The sequence below is a fragment of the Passer domesticus genome, chromosome 3 (genome assembly GCF_036417665.1).
Source record: "Passer domesticus isolate bPasDom1 chromosome 3, bPasDom1.hap1, whole genome shotgun sequence".
Lineage (NCBI taxonomy): Eukaryota > Metazoa > Chordata > Aves > Passeriformes > Passeridae > Passer > Passer domesticus.
The window spans coordinates 10114631-10139058 of NC_087476.1; the positions used below are offsets into that span (position 1 = coordinate 10114631).

The window sequence follows — 24428 nt, forward strand, 5'->3', positions numbered from 1 at the left end:
TTACATTGAACCCCTCAAAAAATAAGTCACCAGTTTTCTTAAGAACCAGTTGAACTGATGGAAACATTCAGAATCGTGAAAGGGGAGAGGGGGCCTGAAGGGATAATGTGTCTTGCCCAGGGAATCAGCAGCAAGCCCAGGAGCACAGCCGAGGGCTGCTAACACTATGCAGCAGTGCAAAAGTGTAGACCACACTTTTCCTGCCTGAAAGGAGCTTATTAAAATAATTAAGTGATGTAAACGCTGTAGAAGCAGTAATGCAAGCATATATGTGATTGTAGCTAGTCCCACTAGGGAGAGAGACCAGCTAACTGCTGCATGGCACCTCCACACTCTGAGACACACTGGTAGTGCCATTTCAGGGATTTCTAGATCACCTCCTTGCTTCAAACACATTTCACATGAAACTAATCCCAGTAGTATCCATGAGCCAGGCCTGCCAAGAGGGATGCAGATCAGAGCAGATGTTCAGGGTGGCTGAGGCTGTTAGACACAACCAAGCCAATAATGAGAAACTTTCATGAGGAACATTAGCCCTACATCCTTGAGATGTGAAAAGATTGAAGGGGCATTTCACACCCCACTTATTTCTCCTGAGAAAAATGTTTTCACCAGCAAACCCTTTCAGAAGCATCAAACCCTCCCACCAACATCTCAGCATGTGCTGCAGTGTCAGAGCCTGTGACTCAGTGACAGCTCCAGAGACTTGGAAATCAGCTGCTGGATTAAACGGACTGTGTAGAAACACTAGGTTTGGGTAATTCCAAGAAATACAAGCTCTGTGACTAAAAAAATATGTTCTCAAACTGTTAAATATTTAGCTGCCAGCTGGGGTTACTATGGAGAGAGGTGGCTCTGTTGGTAAGGAACACTGAGGGCAGGATTTAAAGAGCCTGTAAGGAAGAAAAGCAGTTTGGACAAAAATACATGTAAGTGTAAGACGGATGGACAGTCACAAGTTCAAGACCTTTCAGGCTGGTCCTTTGATGAGCATGGTGGTATCTACTTTGCCTTACATTTTCTGGGTCCTGTACACAGCAGGCAGTTATCTTTCAAAAGGAGAAGAAGAAATACGGAGAGAGGAAAAAAATAAACTGTGAGTCAGCTATAAAGGAACATTAAGAGGACAAGAGTCAGGTGTTCCTGGGACCTCCTTGGCCTCATTTACTTCTTATCTATAAGGGTGAAAACATAAGCAAGGAGAGCTGAGTTTCCTCAGCTGCCCAGAAATGACACAGAGGAAGGGCAAGCATGGTGCAGGGAATGTCTGTGGCCAGATAAGTGCTGTGCAGAGTCAGATAAAGGTGACATTTCTTATCCAGTTATCAAGCAATCTGGGAGTTTGACAGCCATACTATGTGTTTGATATGAAAGGAGGGGACTCCCCACATCCCCTCCACTCTGGCTGCTCTCTTCTAGCTGATAATCTGTCCAGCCTGGAGGAAATACTGCTGCCTTTGGAGGAGCAGAGTAGTTTCCTCTGCTAAAAAAATGCATATAGCCAAAACCAAAAAAGTTTTAAAAAGCTTGTACAAACTGCCTCCAAAGCTGATTAAACTGTTGAGCAAGCTTCAAAGCAAGTGGTGCCCTACACACCTTTAATCCATGAGCTCATCTGCTCACCCAGGAAGCATCCCTTCGTTAGGCCAGTGACTACAGCCTGAGCAGGGAGAGGACACACCTCGGCCTTGACAGTGCAATTTTGTAGGAGTCATTTGTTGATCTCGAAGCATGAAGCTGAGTTACTGAGGGTGTAGGAGGAATAAATGTTCTGCAGGAGCAGCCCAGCTCCGTCAGTTCTAATCAGTAATACTTGGTTGCAGACTCTCACCGCTGTTTTTCCTTCCTCACTGAAAACAGAAAAAAACAAAGCTGCTTTCCATGACTGACACCTGTGGAAAATAAAGTGAATTGTTTTGGCCACAAAAATGGGTGAGTGTGAGAGCTGTCAGTGGCTCAGCTCCCTGTCACCTTCCCCACTGCAGGTTTGGTGCTGCTGCTGGCCAGAGGCGTTCAGCCAGGGGCAGGTGCTGGAAGGGGCTCAGGACTGTGCTGCACCCTGAGATGGACACGGAGCTGCTCACAGGAGCCCTGGGGCTGTGTTCCCCAGGGCTGTGTCCTGCCCTGCATGTGTCCCTGTGTGCCATGGGGACAGCCTGCAGCTCCTCAGCTGTCCCCCAAAACCACGTCTGAGCAGAGGGGTGGGGGAGTGGAGTGTGCTATATTTGTGTCTGCACTGTTCCCCATGACAAAAGATTCAGCAAGCACAGGCAGGAGGGTTCCACGTGAAGCCAAAAGAAAGGCTGGAGGTAATACTCAAAATTAATAGTTCTTGCTCATGCATACACGGGGAAATGTTGGGCACGTGCTGCTGCATCACAGGAACCATGAATCTCCCCTAGTGATGTCCAAGAGAAAAACAGGGACTGAAACCTCTCAGTAGGAGAAGTTCAGATGAAAAATTTCCATCTGTAAAGGTGGGAGCATTCACCAGACTCCAGTTCTTCTAAGAACTTTTAGGAAAGGACCAAAACTCTGGTGCTTGCCAGGACAGAGGACATTTACCTTCTTTCTAAAAATGTCAGACTCATTTATGAAGAGTGGAATGAGGAACAACAGTCATGGGCAGACAGGAATGACTGGGAAATGCACAAGCAAGATGTGAATCCTAGCAACAAACACAACCTTCTCAGCACAGAGGCTTAAATGCTTCCCATTTAGGAACTGATTTGATCCAACAGCTCCTCACAGTTTGTGCAGACAGGAAAGACCTGTATTCAGTAATGTAGCAATATGGTTTTCCTATACCACGGAAAAGGTCCATTAATCTTGGCATATTAATAAATGAGTATCTATTAGCAACAAATAGGCTGGAGATCAGATTTCAAGTGCAAGGAGGTGATGCTCAGAGCAGCTTTCTGATGCCAGAAGTAGAGGTCAGGAGAGGAATAAACCCAAAATCTGATGGACTTCCAGAGAGATAATAAGGGACAATCACAGGGAATTAGGATGCCCTGGGTGGAGAGAGCACACAGGCACCTCTGTCTGGGTCCAGGTGAGGTCTGCAGCAAGGAGCAGGGATCTCAGTGCAGCTGCAAATGCCCACGCCAAGGGACAATGCCAGGGACAGCAGGGTCCACTGTGACTGGGGAGGAGCTTCCAGGCTGAGGTGCCCAGTGGCTTGGTGGGTGAGCTGGGGAGAATCCTGATCTCTGTGTCTGCTGCATGGCTGATATCCCATCTGATCCTGTCCTGCAAAAGGAGGCAGCACTGGAGCAGGAGCACAGCTGGAGCACAGGGATCTCTGTCCATCCCAGTGACAACTGGGGTGCTGCCAGCACTGCACTTTCACACACAGAAATCAGAACTGCATGGCAAAGCAGAAATCAAGTGAAGTTCCCCTGGGTGCTTGGCTGCCATCTGGGAGACAAAAGCATTGCGAGCACACCTTAGTTTTTGAGCTGCACAAAGCTGCACAGAAATAGGTGCAAGACCACAAACCATGGAGTCTCAAACCCTAAAGGTCAGTGAGGACCCTCCCAGGGCAGGGCACAGCCACAGCACAGGAACAGCCCTGTCACTGGACAGAGCAAGCTTGGAGAAGGTCCTCAGGTCCTCTCCTCTGCACGAGCACCTCAGTTCACTCATCTCCTGTCCCGTGTGGGTGAGGACAGGATACTCTGGTCCTTGTCAGACCTGTGAAACTCACTCATTATCCCTCAATTTAAATAAATGCCCTCAGAGTTCAGCAGGATGGAAAGAGGTCAGTTTTGATCATGCAGGCTTGGTGAGTACCTGTGAAAGCTGCAGTAGTGGGTAGGACAGTCATGAGACATCCAAGCTGTCCCTCAAAGAAGGGAGACCACAAAACACAGGTCTGCTCAGGAAATAACATGTGAAACGTGAGTTTGACCTCCTCCCAACTTGGTGAGTGACAGCTAAGCTTTGATGTACAGAACCAGTGTAATTTAGGTTGGAAGGACCTCGGGAGGTCCCCTAGTTATTGCTGGGCTAAGACTGACATTAGTCCAGGAAAATCACTGGCATTAATTTCTTCTGAATTCACAGGCAGCTTCTGTTTGATCAAACCTCTGATTGGTGACAAATAACACACACAGCAAAGAAAAAGACAACAACAATCCTGGCTCCCACCATGGACTGAGCTTTGCCATCCAGTGCTCTGCTCCCCTCGGACACAGCCCCACCTCTGGGGGAAAGGGCTTTGGCTCACAGGGAAAAGAAGGGGTTAACAAACCAAAGCAAATTTAGCATCATCAGAAAAAGCTAGACTGCTACTTTCTAGGATCTACAACCTTTAGCCAAGGGACTCAGCTTGCTGGGAATTGTTCCTAGAGTAGCCCAGACAGTGTGACTGAGTGCTGGCATGATGCCTGTCACACTGTGAGAGAACTTCTAATCCTGGATTTTGGGTTTGGGGTTTTTTCATTGATTGTTTTGTTGGGGGTTTTTTTCCCCCCGTGCTTTTTTTTCTTGCTAATAGTGATTTTTATAGCATTATTTTCAAGCACAACAGGAATTGTCTAATTGGAGTTGTTTTATTAAAAAAGGCTGAAGAGCTTCATGAGAGACATCAGGAAATTCTGCAGGACATTTATCAAAGCCACAAATTCTGGAAAATTTAAATCCTGACAGTATTATGGACAAAATCCCATCAATATAACTATGTGCACATGGTTTTGCAGACCTAGCTTTTATTCACAAAAATGTCCCCCATCTGTGCTATCCACAGTGTTGTGAGACACCTTGATAACCCTATTTGCCAGTTCTTTCACCCAGAAAGCCTCAAAGGAATACACTGCCCAACAAATGCTTCTGGACAGGGAAGCAGTCTACATTTAACCTTTACTTGAAGTTGCTTCAGTGTGAGGGCAGTAGGTTTGAGAAGCTGGTGACTGAAGGCTGGGTATGGTCCCAGTTCACCCAAGAGCACACAGTGCTGCTCAGTGCCACCCAGCAGTGATGCCAAGGGTAAGGCATGGCCAGCCCACCAACCAGGGCTGGAAGGGCCCATCGGTCTCCCCTGCTCATTTCATCCAAAAATGCAACAAATTTTGGCATGTGAGCACCTTCTGGGTTGCTTTTCTTCCTTCGTCAACTTTTAAAGCACAGCCACTGGATTGGCTTGCAAATTTAACACGTAAGATGCATATTTTTCTTGGGTTTTTTAAAACCATTCATGCACAGACTTAACAACACAGTCTGTTAGTGGAAGAGCCGCAAGTTCTGAAACCAGTGTGTGACTGCTTTATGAAATAGTCATTTGGGAATGCCTAATAAACAATTGTTTTTAATTTTAAACATCTGTATCTATAACAATAAGAGCAGCTGACGTGCCCCTCCCTCAGTCCTGGGCTCTGGCTTCAGTTGAGTAAGGACTGGCTGCAGCCTGAAAGCGATCTCATCTGGCCCTGCTGCTTCATATGCTGTAATTCTAGCCCTCTGCAGCTTGTCCTGGCTGATTTTCCCCTGAAACTTGATCTTTACACGGATCAAAGGAGCAAAAGGAGAAACAAGAAACTTTTGCAGTGAAATTTCAGCCACGGCAGCTTGAGCTGCATCTCCAGTTCAATCCCAGCCGCCGGCTGCTGCCTGTGGAGCGTGCTGCTCTTTCCAGCCTCATGTCCTCATCCTGCCAGCAGAGTTTGCCACAGCACAGTCCTGTTTGGAGTAAAGTAACCTGCAAAAGGGAAACTTTGCCCCCAATCACATGAGGATTTTACCAGTGCAACAAAAATCATGCTGACATGGAATGACTCTGCTGATAAACTGACCTTCTGAGACAAACCAGTATAATCCCAAAATTTAACAAAGGGTTCAGAAGATTAACATCACCAGCAGAGTGAATCAATGCATTACTTACAATTTATCTGCTATATGGTATTAGGGAGACTGTCTCCCTGCAAGGTGACTGTGCACCAGCCCCCCAGCCCTTAGTGACAGTGTGTCCCCTGGCAGGAGGAGGCTGGCACCAAACACACCCACCCTGAGGATGCTGGCACCAAACACACCCACCCTCAGCTACCTGAGGGCAGCTGCCCTGGCTTTCCTCAGCATTTGCACACCTTCAGCATGGTGTTGGTAGCAATCAGCTAGGAAAAAGCCTTCCTTCCATGGGCATTTCTGCAGGGTGTGCAGAGAAATGGGGGTCCCTAAACCTGCCAGGTACCTGCACCCAGCTCAGGGGCCCAGCACAGACTCCTTTAAGTGACTGTGGTCATTAGTTTCTTGTGATCAGATGGAAGAAATATGTCTGGCTTATTCCTTTGCCTAGTTTGTGAGATGCAGAATTACAGAAGCTTATGTTTCAAATGCGTGCTTAGGCTAAGGAGAGTAAAAAGTGGCTGGAACCAATGTCTTAGAGTACATATTACAACTGCTACGGTAATGTCAGTCTGAGAGTGCAAGTGAAGCAGCCTGCCATCCTTACTTAGCTGCTTCCCTGACACGATGAAGAATTAACAGCATTTTTAGATGAAAAATGTGCAGAGGAATGGCTTTGCATCAAACCCAGAGGTACCGCTGGAAAAGCCAGAGAATCCCTTAGAAATCAAAGCCCTTCTTCCAGCCTGAAATCTTCCCGGATGAATGTAGGCTGAGAATGGTCGCTCTGAATTTCACACGATGGTGTTAAATCTGAGCCCACCCAAGAGGAGAGGCCACCGGTGTCTGGGAGCCAGGGCTGTTAGCACAGAGCTCAGGCATTAGGCACACCTTCGCTAAATTCCTGGCTGCAAGATAATTACTACAATTTGCTTTCCTTGTCACCACTTTACTGGTGTGTGTGTCTGTGTGTCTTCTTCCAGCCTCTCATTTCAGTAATCACTGGGAGTGTTTTGAGTGAAATGCAGCAATCACTGCAATGCAAAGTGTTCTGTCACCATCAAGAAGGAATGAGCTCCCCAGCTGAAGGACCTTGTTTGGGAACACTTCCATGGAGAGACACACATCCATCCTCCTGCCCTTCACCTCACCGTGGGAAGGTGTGTTGGTACACGCTGTCTTGACATGAGCTCTCTCCCATCCAGTTTCCTTGTGCCTCCAGATGCCAACATTTTACTGTCCCTCCAAGATGACTGTCAGAGAAAATGGAAATTAATTGTGAGGACTTTTAGAAAGCAGTATTTAGAAACTTGGGAGTTTCTTTTAGACACTCATGGGTGGTTGGTTTAAACCCCCCAAAAGATACATATCTATCTTTGTCTTTCTCGTGTTCTTAGACTTGCACACCAGGCCATGATTTTCATCAAAATTTTCCAAGCTGATAATTTGTCAAAAACACAGTGTCCAAATGCTCTTGTAAGAACCTTGAGCACAAAACCCTGGATTTTTTCTTTTTATATGTTTACACAAGTAGTGTGACTACATCTAGCTTTGCACACACGTTATGAAAAACTCCTGGTCTAGAACTCACGCTGTTTTCACCACATGAGAAGGATGCCTGTGAGCAGGAAGGGTCAGGCTGCTGCCATCAGACCCAGAGAATCCAGCAAAGTGGGACCCGATCCTGCAGTCCCGACTTGTGCTGCTGCACTCAGAGGGAAGAGCCCCGCACAAGGGCTCCAGGGTCAAAATTCGTGGTATAAAAACCCCGCTGCACAAAAGTTAAGGAGCAGAGGAAAGGCTCTTCCAGGGCAGACTCCTGGCAGATCCTGCCTCCCACTTCCCCGTGCCCTGGGCACTCCCCAAGCCTTGGGGGCTCCCCACTGGCACCACCCTCCTCTCCCTGCAGCCGGGAGGGCAGGGGACATTCGTATGCAAATGAGGGTGATTTCCCACCAGGAAACCCTCTTTGTTTCCAAATCCATATCTACAGCCCTGCCAGAGCAAGCTTTGAATGCAGAATCCCATGAATGACCTAAAAGCAGCGGAACTAAGCATTTAGCATAAAATCCCACCCACTGGTCCCCTTTACTGGAAAGCAAGATTTAGCAACACAGACAAAACCCACACAGACTGGCAAGGGAGGAGGGAAATGTACACACTGAGTGAGTTGGTGCTGTAGGCACCGGTGTAATGTTCTTACTCCGCAGCTACAGTTCAGTGTAAGGTATCACATCAGTGCCTCGGGCTTTGACCCCCTCTAACATCCCCACCTTTCAGCAGCAGGTTGATAATCATGTAAGGAATGCAGATATGCCCGCAGCTGTTATTACACCAAATAGTATCAACTTCTGAGTTATGGATGGATGATACACTGCTGACACATACACCTCTCACTTCATGGCCCCTGTGACAGAACTGGAGAGGTCTGTCCTGTGCAGAGTGTGCATGGCCACAAAACTGAATTTACCTGTCTGCTGCTTTTCACAGACTGTGGCTTACCACTGCCACTGGCAGCAAGCCTGAAGAAAACTTGCTCTCAACAAAAAAATGGACAAATTCAAGGAAGGAAGAGGGAAGTACAACTCATTCCTTTCCTGTAGTAGCATTGAAGAAAATGTCTATCCATTACATCAGGTTACTCAAATCAAGCACTTAAAAACATAGAATCATGGAAACATAGGGTGGTTTGTGTTGGAAAGGACCTTAAACATCATCTAGTTCTGCAGCCAAGGAATAAAATCTGTGACTGAATTACTGTTAGTGACATTGATTCAAGTAATATACTTGTGGAGTCCCTTACAGTAATTTTTTTTTTTTTCTTTTACTGTAGGAGTTTGTGTCACATCTTTACTCGATGTCTTGAGAGGCTACCTAGAACAGAGGCTAGACAGTGTTAAGGGAATAAAGTAGGTATTTATTAAAGGGCCTTCAAAGGATACACCCTGGGCAGTACAAGAGCCTGGCTGAGGCTGCGCCCAAGATGGACCCAAGATCGACAGCAGGTCACATGCTTTCACACTTTTATAAGTGTGTCCATTTACATATTGGGATTAATTATCCAATTACAGCTTCAGATTGTGAAGTCCCATCCTCTCAGATTGCTCTCCTCAATTTGCTCTTGTTTAAACTTTTTGGGCCTGAAGCTGCAATGGTGTCCTTGGTTCTTGGGCTGAAAAGGATTGGTTTGTGTGACTAAACTGTGAAGAGAACTTGCTAACACTTTATATGAAGTTCAGAGTTATATACTAATGCAGTATATGAAAAAATATGAAAGCTAAAACTTAAGGCATCATAGTGAGCTGCCAAAAAAGATTTGTAACCCGTACAACATAATGTAAGGCAAATTAAGCTAAACTAATTTATTGTTGCAAACCCAGAAAGCCATTAAGAGGACATTGCCTTTACATCTGCAATTGCACTTGTGCAACCCCCCTGGAGTTATGTGAGGGTTAAAAAAACTAGCAAGCATAAAGAGCCTAATTCCAATGCATAGCAAGTGCTTCAACAAATATTCTGCCAGAAGTACCAAGGAGATTTAATTACTTCTTTCTCCCACCAAAGATGACTTATTCTGTGTTTGACATGCCCTATGGAGTGTGCTTTCCACACAGAGATTCTCTATTTGATCATGCAAGGGCTACTTACAGCTGCTGTGGGTAAAAAGTGAAAAAGGAGCAAAAGGTGGTTCTGACCTTCCCTGGGTGGCTTCATCTTCAGTCTGCCCTGACAAGAGACCCTCACACTGCCAGAGGGTTCAGCCTGGGAACCCTGTGGGAGTGCACAAGTGGTCTCCTCTCTTGAATGGAGAATGATGGAGATGATGAGTGGGCCTTTCAGCAAGGTGCCCCTACATTTCCAGAGTTTGATGCTAAGGATGTGACAGCACCATCACAGGGTTCTGGCTCGCATGAGAAGAAACAACTTTAGCAGAAGCTGAACTCATCTTGAACAGAATAAGTGAAGGTACAACCTTCCTCAACTTACTCATCTCTGTAGTGTGTGGACACAGCTGGCAAAAGCCTCTCTGCCCAGCAGTGTGCACAGGACTGTGAGGTGAGTCAATGGTCGACCTTCCTTTGATGCTCTGACTTGCTCAGCATCACTGCTTCTCCTGCCAAAAGGTTACAGCAGACAGACAGGGCTCAGATGAATATGAATTAGGGGACCAGATGAAGATAAGCAAGGGGAGGTCCAGATGAAACCAATCCTCTGTCCGAATACGGGGTGTAGGTTGTCAGGCACCTGCCCTGAGCTCAGGAGCCTGCCTGACCCCAAAGGTGCAAGATCCTCTGGGTACATCTGGGGGGATGCAGCTGTGGGGTGGAGTTGGTCAGTGTGACACTCACACTGTGAGGTGACAGGCTGGCCCTGTCCGGGTGTCAGATGGAGTTGGTCAGTGTGACACTCTCTCACTGTGGGGTGACAGCCTGGCCCTGGCCGGGTGTCTGAGTCACAAAGGGTGGGATGTGCCACACCTTATGTTTCCCCTCCACCAAAGCAAGCCCAGCAATGTGACACAAAGCAAAGGAGTTACGTTAGAGCTCTGATCCCACCATCTAACCCCAATGGGTGGACTCCCACAGTGACCTCACCCTGGTGGCTTACTCAGCTTCACAAGCAGCTCAGTTAAAGGTCATGCTTGGTTAAAACCAAAATGTGCTTTCTTGCAGCTTTTCTCCCTTGGGCCAGAGGCAGTATCCCTGACTTGGGCAAAGATCCAATTGGAAATAATGAATGTAATTACCTTGTAAGCACCTCAGTGGAAAATATTGGTATAGTTAATTATACAGGGATGCAATGCTAACCCATTTCCCAGTGTTTAAAATACAAATAGTAATGCTTTCTCCTTTGGGGTTTTGAGAAGATTAGTTGTTGCTGCAGTCTAACTGAATTGATAAGGTTTTCAGCTATTGCAATCATTTTAATGAGAAGGTATAACATCAATGGCTGGCATCAGGTGTAAGAGTGTTACTCTGCACAGAGCTGGGGTTTGAGTCCCCCTGCAAGAATGAGGGCCCCGTTGGCCATGGTCCTTTAAGCATCCAAATCTGAGATCTCTTTCAAAAGATGTTTGATTTTAGCGTTCGCAAACTGAAGATAAGAAACTCACACACTGACTGTCCAGAGAACTGAAACTGAAATTTGAGTATGAGGAGAATTGAAAAGGATATCCAAAACCCAAGTCTTCTGTACCTTTCAAGAAATCCTCGTTAAATTGGCTATGTGTAAATGTGTCTGCCTTTTGTTAAGGATTGTAGGAAACAGTGTAATAAACTCACAGCATGGACTGAGCATGTACTCCAGCATTTTCACATTATGGCTGATTGACTTCCCAGGTGTTGAACAAGGAACCTGTTATTTCTGTGTCAGTCTGCCTGAAAAGCCCCATCACTTTCAGCCCTCTGTGAGTAAATGAGCAAAAGCCACTCCATGTGTTCTCCTTGCTTTGGTATTTTTTAACATTTCTGAACTATATGTACCCTAGCAGATATTCATAGGTCAAAACCAGAAAAAGCTCAACTCTCTTCTCACATCTCTGCAAAAGTAGTGGAGAAGATTAATGAAAATAGAAACCTGTCCTGAGATTTCACTTGAAGGTATCCAAGGAAGTTTTTCCAGGGGGAAAAAAAACAGGAGCCATCAGCACTTTGGGCATAGGTCTTACTGTTCAGCAACAATCACATTTTGCATGAGGCCACCTCTCCCTGCCAGGAGGCAAAGCCACAGGCAGCAGCCCAGGGCCTTGGGCACCTGCCCAGGCAAAGAGGGAAGGGACAGGCTCAGTGCCCTGCTGGGCATCCCTGACACAGGCCCAGAGTTCTCAGGCTGCCATGGGAATTAATGAGGCCAGCAATTGGGAAATCCATCCAGGCAGCTCTGGAGACTCCAGGCTCAACAGAGAGCAGTGTTTGCCCCATGCCCTGCTGCAGCAAGCAGGGTGCACTTCAAGCAAAGGGGAGACCACTAATAAAAACTGCTTTTATCTAAATACTTCCTTGAAAGGCAATCCTTACAGCCAGTGCTATTTTTCAGTTTTGTGCCTGTTCTGCTGCAACATCAGCTCACTGGGAGCCCAAGCACAGCCACAGAGGCTGCCCGTGCTCACCCACAACAAGGATGATTAGTCACCACCTTGACTTTTGAGTACATTTCCATATGCCACACACAGGAAAAAAAACTAAGGAAGCAGCTCCCCCAAAGGGAATTAAAACCACCATCCTCTAAAAGCTGCCAGACAGGTATTTCACCCAGTGGAGAAAAGCCAAATAAAAGCAAGTGTAGGCAAGGGGCAAACTCTGGTCTAGTTCAGCTCTACCCAGGTGTACTGCTGCAAGCAGAGGACTGTCTCCGTGAATCACAACACTGCTCTCACAAGTGTCAGCATAGAATCTTTTAATACTTTACATAAAAAACTGCATACACTATAGTTTTATGTAAACATCATATACATCTCAGTTTTTGCCATGTCAGTTTATTAAAAACAGTCTCAGTACCACTGTTGAGGGAAGAGGGAGAAAAGTAAACAAACATAAATGGATACATTTGTTCTCTGAACCAGAGAAACAGAAAATTATTTTCACCCAGGTTGGCCACCTTGTGAAAATAAGTTTTAAATAAACCTTGATTCTTTAAACTGCCCTTAGTACTAAACTCTGATGTACTCACTGCATAAGTAACAGTGCTTTCACCCATTTTTTTTTCCAAGGCAAAAATATACAGTGGTTTTATTTTGTCTTGTGTTGAAATCAGTTTTGAACAAGACCCAGATGAGGTTACTGAGTAAGAATGTTTCCAATGCTACAGTGTTGTATGCAGATGATGAGTGCATTGAGTGTTTAATTTAAACATAAAAAAATCCACCGAGTTGTGCAAAGTAACATCTTTTGAAAATAAACTTTTAAATAAACCCAAATCAACACACTTGCAGGAGACAACATTAAAAGTAAGGAGCAGGCACCAAAATCATAATATGGCAATATCATCCCCTTGCTCACCCTGCCTCATCTGTCAGGAGGTGGATATCCAGCAAGCAGGACAGTTCAGCTTTACTTTCTGGCCTGGTGGCTTCTGCAGCTGGAGTCAGTTCATGGCTCCTGTTATCAGCAGGCATCAGTCACTCAGGGCAAGTTCCTTTGCACAACACAAGTCCCACCTGGGCACCCCCTCCCCACCTCACTTTAAATAAGCACCCCCTGCACTCCCCCAGTTTGCACAAGACAAAAAAGGTAACATATATACAGGCTTCGCTTGGGATGACCCTTCCCTCCCCTCCCAGTCTCGGTCTTCAGGGCACTAATTTCCACAGCAGGTCAGGCTCAGGCTGAAACACGTGAGGGAGAAGCAAGGATGCTGCGGGCAGCCTGGGAGAGGCAGCCCCTTTCCCCAGCTCGCCTGGCTGGAGGCACATGCAGGCAGGAGGCAGAAGTCCCTTCGAGCATCTCAGCTCCACCGCCCTCCTCTTGCAAAAGAGAGGAGGCTGCCCGGGAGCAGCAGGTGTTGGCGAAGGGGCAGAACCGGGCGCAGCGTTTGCTCAGTCCAGTCTCAGCAGCTTTTTGTTGTTGAGTCCACGACTAACTCGCAGGGGCCAGTGGTAGGAGAAGGCTTCTCCCCACTTTATTCCCAAGACTCAGGGCATGCAATCCCCCCCTCCCTCCGTCCCCACGGCTGAGCAAGCACAACCCTTTTCGGCCGAGGCTCGAGGAGCGTGCTCCCTCCCTCAGCCCCCAGCCCGTCCACAGCCAGTCCCTAGGGAGGGGACAGGCGGGTGCCGTGTGCGTGTGTAACCCGGCTCCTCTGCACCTGCCAACAGGTGACCCGGGCGCTGAGCCCAGCGCCGCGCTCCAGACACGCCCTATAGCACTTTGCAGCAGTTGATGCAGCCGTTCTGGGTGCCGTAGCGCTTCTGCAGGGCCGCCCGGGTGGCAGTCTCGAAGACCTCCCGGACGCCCTCCTTGGTCTTGGCCGAGCACTCCAGGTAGTCGTAGGCCTGGATGCGGATGGCCATGGCCCGGCCGTCCTCGGTGCGCACCGGCTCCTGCTTCATGCGGGCCAGCTCGTTCCGTACGTGCTCGTCGTTCCGCAGGTCCTTCTTGTTGGCCACCAGGATGATGGGCACGTTGGGGCAGAAGTGCTTGACTTCGGGCACCCACTTCTCCGGGATGTTCTCCAGCGAGTCCGGGCTGTCCACAGAGAAGCACATGAGGATGACATCGGTGTCCGGGTAGGAGAGGGGACGCAGGCGGTCATAGTCCTCCTGGCCAGCCGTGTCCCACAGGGCCAGCTCCACCTGCTTGCCGTCCACCTCGATGTCCGCCACGTAGTTCTCGAAGACGGTGGGCACGTAGACCTCGGGGAACTCGTCCTTGCTGAAGACGATGAGGAGGCAAGTCTTGCCACAGGCACCGTCCCCCACCACCACCAGCTTCTTGCGGATGGCAGCCATGGCCAGGCTCGCCAAGCTGGCCTTGCCGTGCAGCAGGACGATGGCAGCGCCCTCCTCGCCGCGGCCGCCGCCTCCCGCTCCCTCTCGCTTCTCACAGGGCACCGTGGCGAGCCGGCCCGCGCAGGCAGGCGGGCGCGCCCTGCTCTCTTTGCTCACCGGCACCGCGCCGCCGTACCCTGCCTCGGGGGAGCGCTACGGCCGTAGGGGAGCGCCGCCGGTACCGGAGCCTTGCGGTGGAAGCGTCGCCGCCGGTTCTCGCCCTCACGGTAAAAACCCGCACAGCACCGGCTCCGCGCAGCCACTGCCGCAAGCTGCGGCCCGGCGCCGCTATTTAAAGGCGCTCGCGACTTTCTTAATATAGCTAGCCAATGGGAAGGCAAGGAGTGAGGTCATCCCCGGCGGAGAGCGCTGCGATTGGCGGGCGGCCGCGGGCGGAGGCGGGGCCGAGACGGGCGGGGCGGCGGGCGCGGGGTCGCGGCGGGGGCGGCCCGGGAGCTCCGGGCCCGGTCCGAGCCCTCACGGCCCCGAGAGCCCTCACGGTCCGAGCCCTCACGGCCCCGGGGAGCCCGGCCCGGCGCCAGGGCAGGGAGGGCCGGTCCCCGCCGCAGCCTCGCCGCTCGGGATGGCCGGTGTGAAGAGACTGGGCGGGCACCCGGCAGGAGCGGGGCGCGCCGCCGCGTCCCAGGTGCTGCTTTAAAGCCCGGGCAAAGCGAACAGACTATTGCAGACGGGTGAATAAAATGAAAGCGTCCGCTGGGTGCTACTGAAAAGCGCTCGGCTCCCTTCCTTAAAAAAGCCATCATGTTCGACTCTGGCCAGCTCTTGGCCAAAAGGGAGCGGAGGAATTGTAAACCGGGAGAAGCAGGCTTCAGCTCAGGCTTGAAATGAACTGGCCCTGGGTCACAATTTACGGGGATGTGGGAAATCGCAGCAATGAAAAAATGACCGTGGAACATAAAGGGGCGCAAAGCCCTGCAGAGCGGGGTTGCGGGGAGGGCAGGGGGCGAGTCCCTGCACAGGAGGAGCTGGATGGGCTGGGCTGAGCTGAGCCGGGCTGAGCCGAGCCGGGCTGGGCTGAGCCGGGCTGGGCTGAGCTGAGCTGAGCCGGGCTGGGCTGAGCTGAGCCGGGCTGGGCTGAGCCGAGCCGGGCTGGGCTGAGCCGGGCTGGGCTGAGCTGAGCCGGGCTGAGCCGAGCCGGGCTGAGCCGAGCCGGGCTGGGCTGGGCTGAGCCGGGCTGGGCTGAGCCGGGCTGAGCTGAGCCGGGCTGAGCTGAGCCGGGCTGGGCTGAGCTGAGCCGGGCTGAGCTGAGCCGGGCTGGGCTGAGCCGGGCTGGGCTGAGCCGGGCTGGGCTGGGCTGAGCCGAGCCGGGGGACACACGGACACCGCCGGCAGCGGCGCGCTCGGTGCCCGGTGCAGCTGTCGCTGCTCAGCCGGGTTTGTTGTCCCGAACTTCTTCCCTGCGAGCTTTCCCACGCAGACGGTGTCCTGCTCCCACGGGGTTGGATTAGGAGTGTCTCGTTTTCCTAGCCAGCAGTGGCATTAGGGAATGGAACAAAAATGAGTGGTTTGTACAATACTGTTGTTGTTAAAAAATTGTATTTTAAAATACCCACTTGGAGAGTGAATGCATCACTGAGTCCATCAAATCGCCTGACAGGTTACTTGCAGCAGACTGCTACACAGGGGTGTATGTCAATAGGGCAAAAGGTTCGTTTAATCCTAGACATTGAAATAAAATTCATTTTCTGTTAGATTTTTGTAATGCCTGTTACTCCCAGTCAAAAGAGCATGTCCCTGGATGCTGACAGACGAATTTGTACCTTGATTTTACAGGGCTTTGTACAGCATATTTTATGTGGACATAATAAATTCAAGCTGATTTTTTTAAGAATCCAGCAGTAAAGTGTAGACATAGACACGGATGTTCTTCAGTACCTGTGGCCTTCCAGCGGGCCAAATTTCTTGCATCGCCCCTTTAAATCCATTGTCACTGCTCGCCGGCTTCAGTTCTTCCCAAAACTGCGCGGAAATCATCCCCGCGCTGCCACGTCCTCCCGGCGATGCTGCCCTGGCACCTCGTAGCTGTTTTCTCCCCAGTCCCAAGCAGGTTAAAGCCGCTCGGGGAGGCAGGCAGAGGGAATTCGCTGTGCGTTTTCCCTGTTCCGTGGAAATCCCGGGAACTCGCCGCTGCCCCGGCGCGCTGACGGCGGGGCCCCAGCGCCCTCCCGCGGCGGCTCCGCGCACTGCACCGCCCTGCGCCGCTGGGACATCCACAGCTGGGAACATCCACAGCTGGGAAACCCACAGCTGGGAAATCCTGGGAACATCCACAGCTGGGAACATCCACAGCTGGAAAATCCTGGGAACATCCACAGCTGGGAACATCCACAGCTGGGAACATCCACAGCTGGGAAATCCTGGGAACATTCACAGCTAGGAACATCCACAGCTGGAAAAATCCACAGCTGGGAACATCCACAGCTGGGAAACCCACAGCTGGAAAATTCTGGGAACATCCACAGCTGGGAACATCCGCAGCTGGAAAATCCACAGCTGTAAAATCCTGGGAACATCCACAGCTGGAAAATCCTGGGAAATCCACAGCTGGGAAATCCACAGCTGGGAACATCCACAGCTGGGAAACCCACAGCTGGAAAATCCTGGGAACATCCACAGCTGGGAACATCTGCAGCTGGAAAATCCACAGCTGGAAAATCCTGGGAAATCCACAGCTGGAAAAATCCACAGCTGGGAACATCCACAGCTGGAAAAATCCACAGCTGGGAACATCCACAGCTGGGACACCCACAGCTGGAAAATCCTGGGAACATCCACAGCTAGGAACATCCACAGCTGGAAAATCCACACCTGTAAAAAATCCACAGCTGGGAAAATCCACAGCTGAAAAAATCCTTCTCTGCAGCAGCAGCAGGAGAAGCTGTGACTGCTTCATCTGGAGTGAGAGGTGCTGCTTAAATACACTTCTAATTCCGCTTGTATTTGACTTTTGAATCATGTTTGGTTTTGTCATTTCAGGAGCACAACGTTTTGTTAAATAGAAATAATGCAAATGAACAGTTGCGTGGATCGACGCATCTGTGCTGTGCCACGGCAGGCAGGTAAATAAGCACTTTATTCATTTCAAAGCACATGGCTCTGTTGTTGCCCAGAGTGCTGCTGGCAATTACCGGTGTGCCTCAAGTGTCCCACATTCGTGCTGCTGAGCTCTTTAAAGGCTTCAAAGCAGGGTGGCCTCATCCAAATTGTCTGCTGGTTCCAGCTTCCAAGTTGTGCAAAGGAATTACTCCACAAATGTCTAGCTAACCCAAGTTAAATCCATAGCATGAATTTTTCTTGTAACTGAGCAATGCACATGTATTTGCAGCACCCAGTTATGGTCTGAGCCATAACTGCTTCATTTTCAAGTGAAGTCTCACATCTCTAGTTTCCCACACAGTTGCACTGAAAGCAAAGTGCCTGACATTTCACCTTGCAAGACAGACTTCAGCAAAGACTGTGTAACTCCTTGACCAAGGGTTTCAAATGCTCTATAAATCTTTTTTTCCAGAAGCTTTGTATCCTGAGACTCAGCCCTGTGACCAGCTCAGGCTGAGATGACACTCATTTCACTGTGCTGGGGTACACTCCAGTGACAGCCTCTCTGGGGAACACCTAAGTCACTGTGCTTATTACACATCTGTAATTAGTGAATGCATCCAGCTCACGTATTTTAGGGCATTTTAACTTATGTTGTAGCTTTTATATTTTCTGCATGAATCTCCATATGCTGAACTATAGTTCTTTAAGTAACCTGAATCTTCTCACTCTCTAAGCACAGCATTATTTCTGCTGCACCACATACATCTGTATGACTGATGAAGAAAGCATGAAGTAGGAGAAAGAAGACACCACTTGTTTGCTTTTATTGCTTGTGCTGATGGTTTTGAGATTAAAACTCATATTTTGGTGTTTTGGTTTTTTAAATTTAATTTAAGTGGCTTTTTTTTTTTTTTGAGAAGACAATTCCTGTGAATTACTGGAGATTGTTTCCAGATTATATTCCCTTCCTGCTCTTCTTTTAAGCAGATTTTCTAAAGGGCATGTCTGTAACTCAGATAATTTGTGTTCAAGCATAAATCTGTACCAAAAGCACAAAAGCTCAGTGGGGAAGGCAATCTTTTTCCTTTTTGTCAATAAGTAGGCAGGTAAGCACATTGCCTGCTGAGGCAGCCATGTGTCCTCTAGTGGCACACAAAGTCCTGCATGCTGGCTCCTAACGCAGGCATCAGGCATCCTGCATCCTTGCACAGGCAAAGCTTCTCAGCAAAGTGAGGAAGGCAAGAGGCAGTGAAATATGAGCAGTTCACAGGCCAGTGAAAAAGCACAGGAAAAGCTCTGGGTAGATGTGTGAGAACAGGCAGAAATTGTATCTGTCTCCCTAAATAAAGAGTTTCTGGCACGTTTAGGAACCAGAGCTTGCTGTGTGTCACCACAGGTCCATTGCTTTCCAGAGAAAAGCAGAGTTTAACTCTGAGTCCCTTGGGATCAGTGCCCCCAGCAGACAGTCCAGACTGATCTGCCTAGAAACTGGAATGCCAAGGCACAGCAGAGGGTGAAATGACCTGTGTGTTTTCATACAGAGGTTTATGCTAAGTACAGTGCACATGAAAGCACACCATCCCAAAAAAGAAATGCTTTCATTACTAAAGAGCTGTATGGGATCCACTGGCACTGCTCTTCCAAGGAATAAGAAAGGTCAGTTAGAAGCTGTTGGTTTTAATTTTTTTCCAGTTCTTATAGCAAGACTACAAAATTCATACTTTAATAGGACTCAGGAAATATGGGTTGGCAGAGTAAAATTATACCACTACAGTAAATTAAAGTGGCCTTTTGTCTCTAGCTAAGTTCAAATTACATAAAAACAAGGCCTCATCCTTAGGCTAGAATTTTTGGACCTACAACCCCTCATCTCAGTTGAAGAACCCTTCTGTAGCTGAATGAAATAAATGAGCTGGCCACATAACTATTATGGATACTAATCATGTATCTACATCACCAATGATGCCTTTGGAAACAGTTCTCTCTGCAGAGAGACCAAACTTGTCACCCTCTGGTTCCCTTTCTTCTCAATCTTTACTGGCTGCAGACACCTTGCAGTCTTTGTCTATCAGGAAAGCTGAGACAGTAAAAATTGATTGTTCAATGCCAACAAGATAGCAGGGAATTCAGTCTCTATCTGGAGTTCAGGATAATATCCTCAACAGTGAGAAGTTCTTTCTCTTCAGACTCTCCAGTGGATGTACTTCATTCCACTACTTTCAGGATGGTCAGACACTGGAAAAGGCTGCCCACAGAGACTGTGGGGTCTCCATCCTTGGGCATATTCAAAACCCAGCTGGACACAGTCCTGAGCAACCTGCTGTAGCTGATCCTGCTCTGAGCAGGGCCGGGTGGAGTAGATAACCCCTCCTCACCTCATCCATTCTTTGATTCTGCAATTCATTTATTTAATGCCTCAGCAGATCTGAAAAGTGATGTTTGGAGGGTCTCTCTGGCAGGTCTGCTCCTGTTTCACACTCCAGCACTGCCAGCCCACGTTCCACCAGGGAGCTTGGCACACTCAGTTCTGGAGTGCTCACACAGGATGAGGCTTTCGCAATAGGAACAAGGAAACTTCTGAAGTAAACGTGTTGTGATTTGTTAATGATTTGTGTAATTTCCACTTTATTGGCAGTAGATTTCTTTAAAAAACAATGATGTCATATGGTTTTCCATGTAGATTTATTTGCTATATTAAGATACATTAACCTATTCCTTTAATTACTGGGGTCTTCATGGTGGTCTTTGAAGTGTGGTGGTCAGTTCTCTCTGCAGGAGAACCTGTGACCCGAGGAAGCTGAGGCAGCAACAATATTAGAAGAAATTGGTCTGAGGGAAGGCAGCTGATGGTGGAAATTACCATCCTGTAAGTCTAACAAACTTCTATTTAATATAAATTAGCCATGACTGTGAAGACTGAGAACACTTTCTTAATTCCCACGTGATCACTGATCTGTGAGCAAAAGCAGCATGGGTGCACACAGAAGAGCTACTGCCATTGTAGAATTCCACTAACAGATCATGGCAGGAAAAATGTCAATAAAACCAATCTGGAAAGTTATTCACTACAGTGTTTTGCACTCCATCTCACTCACAAAATTAAGTCATTCAATCTAAAAAAATTAAATCTGTTATGGACTGGACACTGACCATAAACAACATCTGAGGTGATAAAACAGAAATATAGGGTACTGCAGGAGTCTTGGTTACGTCCAGATTTGGCTTATACCTTAATTTTTTGATTTATAATATTAGGCAAGAACAGGGTAGTCACAATTTCAGAAAATTCTAATGTCAGAGAAATTAAAATATGTGGAAAAATAGGGAAGAAAGGTAAGACAGGAGTATGGGGAGAAAAAAGGAGATAAAGGAAGTTTCAAACGAATGGAATTTCTCTCCTCTCCTCATTCTACTCTTCACAAAAGCTTGAAAACAAAAACAAACACATCCTGTGAGTATGTAATTTTGTACTTCATCTTTATTTTCAAGGAGTGGCATCTTTATTTTCAAGGAGTGGCTTTTTTAGGAGAAAGTTAGCTGCAGCTGGAGATCACCCCTGTGGTAAAATGTGCTTCCTCTTTGCTCTGTGCCATGAACACCTTCCCAAGTCCTGTGAGCCAATGCTGACACTACTGACACAGAGATAGAAGGGAAAGAGATGAAACGTTCTCTTGGATGTGTCAGGGAAGGACAAAGTGGGTTTCTGAGATCTCTGCCCAGAGTTCCACAAGGATGTAGACATCTACAGATGTTACTTTAATGTGCTTCTTCATGGACAGGACTGGCTTACAGCAAAACATCCTTGATTTTGGGGTTCTAGAAATCGAAGTACCTATTATTCCAGTGGCTGCCAAGACGGAACTAAAGTATTGAGAAAAAACTACTCCAGGCAACGAGGCAATTAACACTACAGAAGGAAAAGCTTAGGCTGCCAGCATTGGGGCATATGCTTGTCTGGGCTGTTCTGCCAAGACAAAAGAAGGTGATGATAGAGGCGTGGAGATCATTAACCAAGTGCATTACATGAGGAAGGGCGGAGGAAAAAAAACACTACAGGCACCGACAAATTTTGTGAGAAGGGAGCATTATTTTGTGGTTGGATTTCATCATGTGGAAAGGTAAGCAGATATCTTTGTTGCTGTTGTGTTTGTGCTATAAAGGCTGCTTATATGTTATAGGAGGAAAACATCCCTTGTCTGCAAAGCATCACAATTGAAAGCTGGATTTATTTCTTTCTCCACCTCCAATAGAGGCTGAAGAGAGCAATTCTAGGTTTGAGATGTGGAACCAGTCCTGAGAAATGGAAATGACGAAGCTGCCATTCTCCATGGAGGTTTTTTGGTCAAGGGAGTTACACAGAGGCTAGGACAGAAAAACCAGCATTACTGGGACAAGCACAAGAACGTGTGTTTTAGTGAATCTAATCCCAGGTTCCTGGTTGTGGGACTCAGTGGCAAACAGCTGTGCTGACAAAGTTTCCTTCCATACACTTCCTTGTAGGGTGTCCTTAGGGAAGGGTGTCACCATACAGGTATCCAACAGTCTGCTGTGCTAATAGCAGTGGGCTTCTGACTGGCAGAGCAGGTCTGACTTTCTCTAGGATTCATTTGTGGAGCTGGCCATATATGCATCAGGAATGCAATGTACAAAGGAGGCAGTGCTATCTCCGCCTCTTCTTCAGGCACAGGTGAATAAACAGGGGTAAACCAGTCTGGATTTGGGGTAGGACAGTCCAGTTCATGATTGAATTCCTACCTCAAAAGTAGAGAAAAAGTCTAGACTTCAATTTCTACCCCTCTTTGTTCTTATAATCTGAATGTATGTTAAATTTTTGTCTTTTGGTAACACTTGCAGGCAGAGGACATAAAGAAGAGGGAATGCCAGCAACCATGCTGTCAACTTTGCAAGTCATTAACAATCTGGAAGGAGACTGAGACATTCTGTCAACCTAAGCAGAATATCTCAGAGAGGCACAGAGATGGACAAAAATGGAAAGATTTTGGGTGCAACTCCCATTCCTCCCTTCTGAGGAGCAGTGAGTCCTGGCAGCCTAAAGAACTGAGTTATGAACTGAGATTAAAGGCACAAGGCTGGAAGCAGGCAAGTAATGTGACTGCAAGGGTTTGAAGGCACATGCTGAAACACAGAAATGGACAAATGGACAGAGAAATATTCTAAGGCAAACCCCTTCTGATCCTGAAGCAAAGGTACAGCACTAATTGAGCGTAACTGCCATGAACTAGGAGAACACGGAAGTCTGTCCCTTTGTTTTGCTGCTGGTGTCATCTCTCTGGCAGCCTGGTTAAAGTTCCCCAGGAGGAAACAAAATGAGAACAAAGACAAATTTCTAAATTCGTTATGTACCTGGAGCTGTACATTTTGCAAATGAGTTTTTCCAGGTGAGAGACCTAGCAAAATACACAAGATTTTTTTTTTTTCTTACCCACTCTTCCCACCATTATTTGTCTGTTGATGATATCATGGGTAGAAATGTTGGGGCTGGCCAAGTATTCAGTATTGGATGGATTGCTGCTTTCCTTCTACATCACTTTTTGGTAGCAGTTTGAAGTCCACAATCACGCTGTGCCCTAACAACAAATGCTTCAAGGATGACATTTGCAAAAGTACCTTTCTTCCAAGAATCTCTGAGTGCTTTTCAACATGAATTGCCAGCCCATCTCTTGGTGATAAGTAGGTGTTATTTCCATCTTCAAACTGAGAAACTTAAACTGCTGCCTAAAGTAACTGTGAATCATCTACTTCCTGGAGCTTTCTTTTTCTTGTTTTCCCTACCCTTTCCCTTTTGTCTCCTGGGCCATTCTTAACCACAATTTCCTGTCCCCTCTGTCGATAATAATACCCTAGATGCAACCTGATGTTGTACCCAAATTTTAAAATTCTCTCCCCCTGCCCCCGCATGCAACTTGGGTGTGTGTGTGCTGTGCATAAGTGCTCTCCTGATTCAGGTAGTAGCACCAACTGAGTCTTTCAAAGAGCTGTATTTATGTAGATAGGTTTAAATTGTTATTTCCATCCTGTACGTGCATGTGTGGGTGGGGAGGATTAGTCTGCAGATGAGTTAAAGAGCACAGGTGTCTCAGGTGCCTCTGATGTGGAGCACTGAACTGGAGAGAGGCAGTTTTGCAAAGATTCCAAGCACTTACTGCTCCCCCTGCTTGGAAAGTTCAGACTCCCTGGGTGAATCAGCTCACACTACCTGCTGCTTAGTAGGACACTGGGCAGAATATTGGCTGGTGTCTGTTTTCAGTCTAAATAAACAAGTGCTTTCCTCCAGAAGGGTGTTTTGTTCAGGATAAGGGTTTTACTCCCAGTATTCACTGTACATATCTCTGAATTAAACTGTTGTTACACTGACCTTAGTTTCTGTTTCTTAACCTTAACCTTTTTATTCTTTTTTAATGGGAAATAGAAAGATGGCAATCTGTTTCCACTCTGCAACTGGAAAAGAGAAACTCAGGGGAGGTATTTCATCATATTTTCTTAACGTGTATAAGCTCACTTTTTTGCCATTTCTATGAAAAAATCAACGATTTCCCTCTGTATCTGTCTCAGAGCACTTTTTCAAAAGATGTTTACTATGTGGCTAAGAGATTGATTTGGCTGGAGTCCATATTTAAGGGCATCTGTCTCCCAAGAGAAATACAGGCTGGATAGTTTGCTGTTCTGTGTTTTAGCATTGCTCTGAGATCCAGCAGTCAGTGCATTATCCTGAGGCATCTGTACTGGGGTTGCTTCTCTATTCCACCTCAGGCTATGTCTGAACACGTGTGCATGTCTGCACTGCCAGGTGGCTGGAAAGAAGCAGTACCCCATGGCAGCAGGGTGCCAGTTCATTCCTTTCCCACTCAGGAATGTGTCCCCAGGATCCTGTGCCGACCCCAGGGCAGGAACACCTGCCAGGTGCCACTGGGCTCCTGCCCACAGCCTGCTGCCATGGCTGCTGTGCTCACTCATGGCAAGAGCTCAGACTCCACCTGTGGAAGAGCTCAGACATTAGCCATTGAAGAGCTAAAAAGTCTGT

General features: G+C 47.8%; 1 protein-coding gene and 2 long non-coding RNA genes across 5 annotated transcripts; 1 reads left to right on the forward strand and 2 right to left on the reverse strand.

Moving 5' to 3' along the window:
- Nucleotides 1-6692: 6692 nt before the first annotated feature.
- Nucleotides 6693-10237, reverse strand: LOC135295952 (uncharacterized). Its single transcript, XR_010357990.1, has 3 exons — nucleotides 10087-10237; nucleotides 9829-9955; nucleotides 6693-7094 (listed from the first exon to the last, which is right to left on the reverse strand). It is a non-coding gene; the product is annotated as an uncharacterized LOC135295952 (long non-coding RNA).
- Nucleotides 10238-12222: 1985 nt separating this feature from the next.
- Nucleotides 12223-14603, reverse strand: RHOB (ras homolog family member B). Its single transcript, XM_064411813.1, has one exon. It carries the CDS (start codon nucleotides 14285-14287, stop codon nucleotides 13697-13699), a length of 591 nt encoding a protein of 196 aa, XP_064267883.1. The 5' UTR covers nucleotides 14288-14603; the 3' UTR covers nucleotides 12223-13696.
- A 2333-nt stretch (nucleotides 14604-16936) lies between these two features.
- LOC135295953 (uncharacterized) lies at nucleotides 16937-23761 on the forward strand. 3 transcript variants are annotated; one of them, XR_010357993.1, is made up of 5 exons: nucleotides 16937-17252; nucleotides 17324-17406; nucleotides 20150-20252; nucleotides 20876-21504; nucleotides 22241-23761. It is a non-coding gene; the product is annotated as an uncharacterized LOC135295953 (long non-coding RNA). The 3 variants fall into 3 exon arrangements; XR_010357992.1 differs by having other exon boundaries at nucleotides 16942-17406; XR_010357991.1 differs by lacking the exons at nucleotides 16937-17252; nucleotides 17324-17406 and having other exon boundaries at nucleotides 17447-20252.
- Nucleotides 23762-24428: the final 667 nt, after the last annotated feature.

Excerpts from the sequence above, each read along its gene's own strand:
- RHOB (XM_064411813.1), bottom strand. The coding sequence starts at position 14,287 with ATGGCTGCCATCCGCAAGAAGCTGGTGGTGGTGGGGGACGGTGCCTGT.